Source organism: Sinocyclocheilus anshuiensis, unplaced genomic scaffold, assembly GCF_001515605.1.
Source record: "Sinocyclocheilus anshuiensis isolate Anshui unplaced genomic scaffold, SAMN03320099.WGS_v1.1 scaffold478, whole genome shotgun sequence".
Lineage (NCBI taxonomy): Eukaryota > Metazoa > Chordata > Actinopteri > Cypriniformes > Cyprinidae > Sinocyclocheilus > Sinocyclocheilus anshuiensis.
In genome coordinates this window covers 1296427-1301257 of record NW_015542376.1, presented here as the reverse complement: position 1 = coordinate 1301257, position 4831 = coordinate 1296427, and the positions used below count along the sequence as shown (strand labels likewise).

General features: G+C 36.5%; 1 protein-coding gene across 1 annotated transcript in view; it reads right to left on the bottom strand.

Moving 5' to 3' along the window:
* Nucleotides 1–4831, bottom strand: part of LOC107692320 (receptor-type tyrosine-protein phosphatase alpha-like) — a 32785-nt gene that overhangs the window by 18554 nt on the left and 9400 nt on the right. The window contains exon 2 of the mRNA XM_016491302.1: nucleotides 275–321. Within this exon, the coding sequence (XP_016346788.1) occupies nucleotides 275–295 (21 nt within the window). The 5' untranslated portion in view covers nucleotides 296–321. The remainder of the gene's footprint in view (nucleotides 1–274; nucleotides 322–4831) is intronic.

Below are 4831 nucleotides of genomic sequence, written 5' to 3'. Positions count from 1 at the left end.
GCACAGACTGATCATTTCACTTCATAAGACCTCAATATATCATCAGGAGCCATGGGTATTAATTTTTTGGACTCTCAAGTGACGGTAGACATTGACCTGCATTGTAAGAATCACTAAGAACCATTTCACAACTAAATTAAAATTTTTGGGTGAACTGTCCCTTTGACTATTTTACAGCGCTACCAAAATCCAACTTTTTTTTTTTTTTTTTTTAAGAAAGGATTGTCCCCACAGGAACTTCTGCGCTTGTCGAGGATCAAATTAATAGACTTACCTGGAAAAACGAAACCTGCATCACTCACTCATTCGCACAATGATCTCCTGTAGATGAAAGAAAGAAAAGGAGAATTTATCGTTAAAACTCAGCAACATTAACTTTTAAATCGATAACACCCTACATTTATGATGTTGTTCACATAGGAATGTCAAAAATTATCTGATTTATTCTTTACTACTGATTGTTTACTTGAAGATGATGAAGCAGTTGGTTTATTTTTTAATATTTAAACTAATCGTAACACTTTAGTATAGGGACCAATTCTCCCCATTTACTAGTTGCTTATTAGCATGCTTATATTGGCTGTTTATTAGTACTTATAAAGCACATATTCTGCATGACCATATTCTACATCTCTAATCCTACCCAATGCCTAAACTTAACAACTACCTTACTAACTATTAATAAAATTAATGAGCAAAAGTCGTAGTTAATGGTTTGTTAATAGTGAGAATTGGACCTTAAAATAAAGTGTGACCAAACTAATATTTTGGGTAATAATTTTGTAGTATCAAAAATGATACTGAATAGTGAAATTTGATTGGTATTGGTATCAACAACTGATTTTTAGTATCGTGACAACCCTACTGTCATTCCATTCATAAATTAGCGCATTATAGGCCATAATTGTGTGCACAACCTCTAAATTGAGACAGAAAATGAGTCATTGCTTTCAGACTAACACATCAAGCAGAGATGTGAAGCTCATGCTGTCAATGTGATACATTCTGATTAGACTGGTATTAAATTCATGAAAACAAGCACTCTTTTTTAAAAAAACCTGCAAAGATTAGACAGAGCAATTTGGAAAATATATACAAGGGAATATCCTCGCTTTTACAACTCTACACATGATTCAGGCATACACAGCCACGTATCTAGACAAGAGCAACAGATACTAGACAGGCAACGTCCAAGTGTCTTTAATCATCCAGCAGATTGCCTGCGGATTAAGCTCTTAGTTGTGAGATGGTTTGATGTGAGGAGTGAAAATATAATCACAGCATCTGAAGCCAAGATCCAGAGGGTAGCATGTTGACCGCTAACCCGTGCTGTAATCTCAACGGTGTCTCACTAACTAAACCGTGATAATCCTCGTGCCAATCTGAAGGGTCAGATCCTGAAATAATCCAGCCTGTCTGCCACTCATCAAGCAAGAGCATCCGTGGTACTGCTGCTCTTCAGGCAGGCCGATCAGCTTCCAATTGCTTTGCAATGAACCCGTCATCCAAACATCAGCAGGCCATGCCCAATAATCCGCCAAGAGCTTTCGGTGGATCATCAAGAGCTGCTTACACGAGAATTTCAATAATTACACCACAATTCAAAAACTGAAATTGCAGTGACTTGTATAAAGAATCCTTTCATTTGGGAATAGCTCATCCAAAATATGAAAACTGTGTTATTTGCTCACCCTCATGTTGTACTCTTAAAGGGCTCAACAATAAGAGTTTTGTCTGCCGGCCCAGTGGGGTCAGTAGTTCAGATTTATGCTTACCTTGCCAACATCGTCACTGGCCCTAGCACAAAAAAAATATTATTCATTATATTTTTATAATGTATATTTTAAATTATCATTATATTTTGATAATTTTATGGTATGTGTCTGGAAATATTTATAATTAGTCATTAATATATTTATATTTACATGCTTTCATTCAACAAAGCTTCTCTTTACAAAAAAATACATATGAAAAATTATAGTAATAATAATGATTTAGCATTTTTTTGTTTGCAACTATAGTGTAACTCCCTAAAAGTCATGAATTTATACACAATAAGGTTCCCGATTTTGTTTTTCCCATCTACATAGCATCTATATATTCACTAGTGTCAGGATGTCCACAATTACAACCCTGTTTTCTAGGGCACAAGCCATGTAAACCAATCAACTTAATTGGCTGTCATGGTTAACTGTGTGATGCCGAATTTCAAACCATGTTTGATCCTTACCATGATATTTTTCCTACTCATTTGTGGTGCTTGCTAAACTATTAATATCATTCTTACATGGGGTTAGGGATTTGAACAAATGGCAAAAAAGGGGGCAAAAAAAGTAAATTTTGACTACTGCCAGTCATATGTTTGGGATTAGTAAGATTTTTTAATGTTTGGAAGAAAGTCTCAGTTCAGTAAAATTGTGAAATTATATTACAATTTAAAATAACTGATTTCTATTTAATACATTTTAAAATGCAATTTTTTTCTCTGATGGCAAATCTGAATTTTTAGCAGCCATTACTCCAGTCCTGAGTGTCACATGAGAAATAATTCTAATATGCTGATTTGGTGCTCATTAAACATTTCTCATTATCAAAATTGAAAACAGTCGTGCTGCTTAATATTTTTGTGAAAACGTGGTACAATTTCTTTTCAGAATTCTTTGAGCAACAGAATGTTCAAACGAACAGCATTTTTTAAAAATAAAAATCTTTTGTAACATTGTAATTTACATAATAAGCATAGTAAAAAATCGTACTAATCCCAAACGTTTTAATGGTAGTGTATATTGAAGGAGGAACTTGAGGCTGTAAGAAATAACCTAGCAACCGCTGAACAGCCGCAAAAAACACTCAGAACACCTTAGCAATCGTGCATCAATGCCTTGTCAACCACAAATAGCGTGATAGCATCATGTCAGCGATATTTCCCAAACAGTGTCTTCGTTCGTTTCAGTTTGTCATGCTGCCTTAGCTCATTTTGAGCTATGAATGGCTACATGTAAATCTGTGTCCCTCCCGCGATAATTCGGATGGAAATCCGCAGTTAGGTAATGCAAACAGCTGACCATTTCCATTCAAAGAAGTTACACTCACAGTCACATTCATCTCTGACTATTTAATCAAATCAGCCTCGCCACAGCGCCCATTCACAGGCCCGTTATTCTACTGCCAACCACATGAATTCTAGAAGCTCGTTGTCAAACAGAATTTGTTTAAAGGCTGAGTATGCACATGGTTGAGCATTTTTCAGGTGGAGGGCAAATCTGAAACGATTTGAGCCGTTTTTGGCTGAGCCCGCAGAAATCTTTCAGATGAGAGGGACAGATGGTCTCATCTCTGCTCTCCCGCTCCATACATTCATCGCCTGTCTCTATCTGTTCCCATCTCCCTTTCTGGAGTTGGCAGGAAAGCCGTAAACCCAAGAGAGCACATTGCTTCCTTCCTTCGCCGCCTGTCTGATTGCCTGCCAGATCCGTCATTCAGCCCAAAAGCTGTCACACCCTCACCTAACTAACACATCACGGAAAGCAAAACAGTGTTTTGGAAAAGTGCCAGGCTGTTGCATAATTTTACTTTTTGTTGAATCAATCAAGTATGCATATGCAAACTGCCCCGTCTACTTGTTTTAAAGGGGTCATATGATGCTTTTTTAAAGATCATTACTTATCTATGCACAATCAGCTTGTAACACTCCAAAGAGAAAGGAAAACTTGAAATCGCATCATATGACCCCTTTAAGACTGATGAGTCAAGCCTGGCTATTATCTTAGCGAGTTGCGAGGAAATGGCGCACCTCTAATAGATGACACCCATAATAGGGGTTTTCCTCTGAGATCTGACATAATTTATTTTTAAGTGCACAAATGGCCTGTCTCCAGCTCCACCAAGAGGCTTGTTCCTAAAGGACGAGCTTGCAGAAGTCACAAGTCTCACGTTCTCCAGGCAAATCAAAACACAGACTTGGGCGTGTGCAGAATATCTGCATCCTACAGGGAGAGTTACATTTCAGTTGCATTAGATTTCGCACCTCGGAGTGAAAGAGGATTTTCATAACATGAAAATGCACTACAGCAGAGGTTGCACGTTCCTCTCTTGCACAAACTGTTCCTGTTAACCGTTGCAACAGATCTGAGTCCAGATAACTTTTTAATGTTGATCTTTACACTTCTTAAAGGAACAGTTCACACAAATTTAAATGGTAATCATTAGAGCCCGACCGATATGGGTTTTTTGGGGGCCCGATGCCGATACCGATATTAGGGAGTAAAAAAGACAGATACCGATATATCGGCCAATATTCTTTATGTGTAGGCTATATTATAGTACAGTATAGTCAAACGGTGACTTTTGACTGGTACTGTATGTAGAATACAGTATATAGCCTACATAAACAGAATATATATACATAAACACATTTTTTGCAATGATAACTCAAATGTGGTGATCAAACACTTATAATGATGTGACAAACATAGGCCTATGTAATGGAGTCAGGGTATTTAACAATTTAACAATAAATTGTATTATTCAAAATGAGTCTGACATCAGTGCACTTAACAGTAAACTTCATTTCACTTATTATAAATAACTTAAATAACACAAATAGAACAAAAAAATATATAACTTGAATTAAGAAATTAAACAAGGTAACTGTGTAGGGCAAGCAAGCAACTGCCAAACCAACAGGGGCAGGTTTATGCAGGAAGCACAGCTTTTCCAAATGTAGACATCTAAAATGAATAAATAATAATAATTTATAATTTTTTTTTTTCACAAACTCGGTGTTGTGTATTTTCTGGTAATCAAATGAACAGAACATTCGTATTTAAAT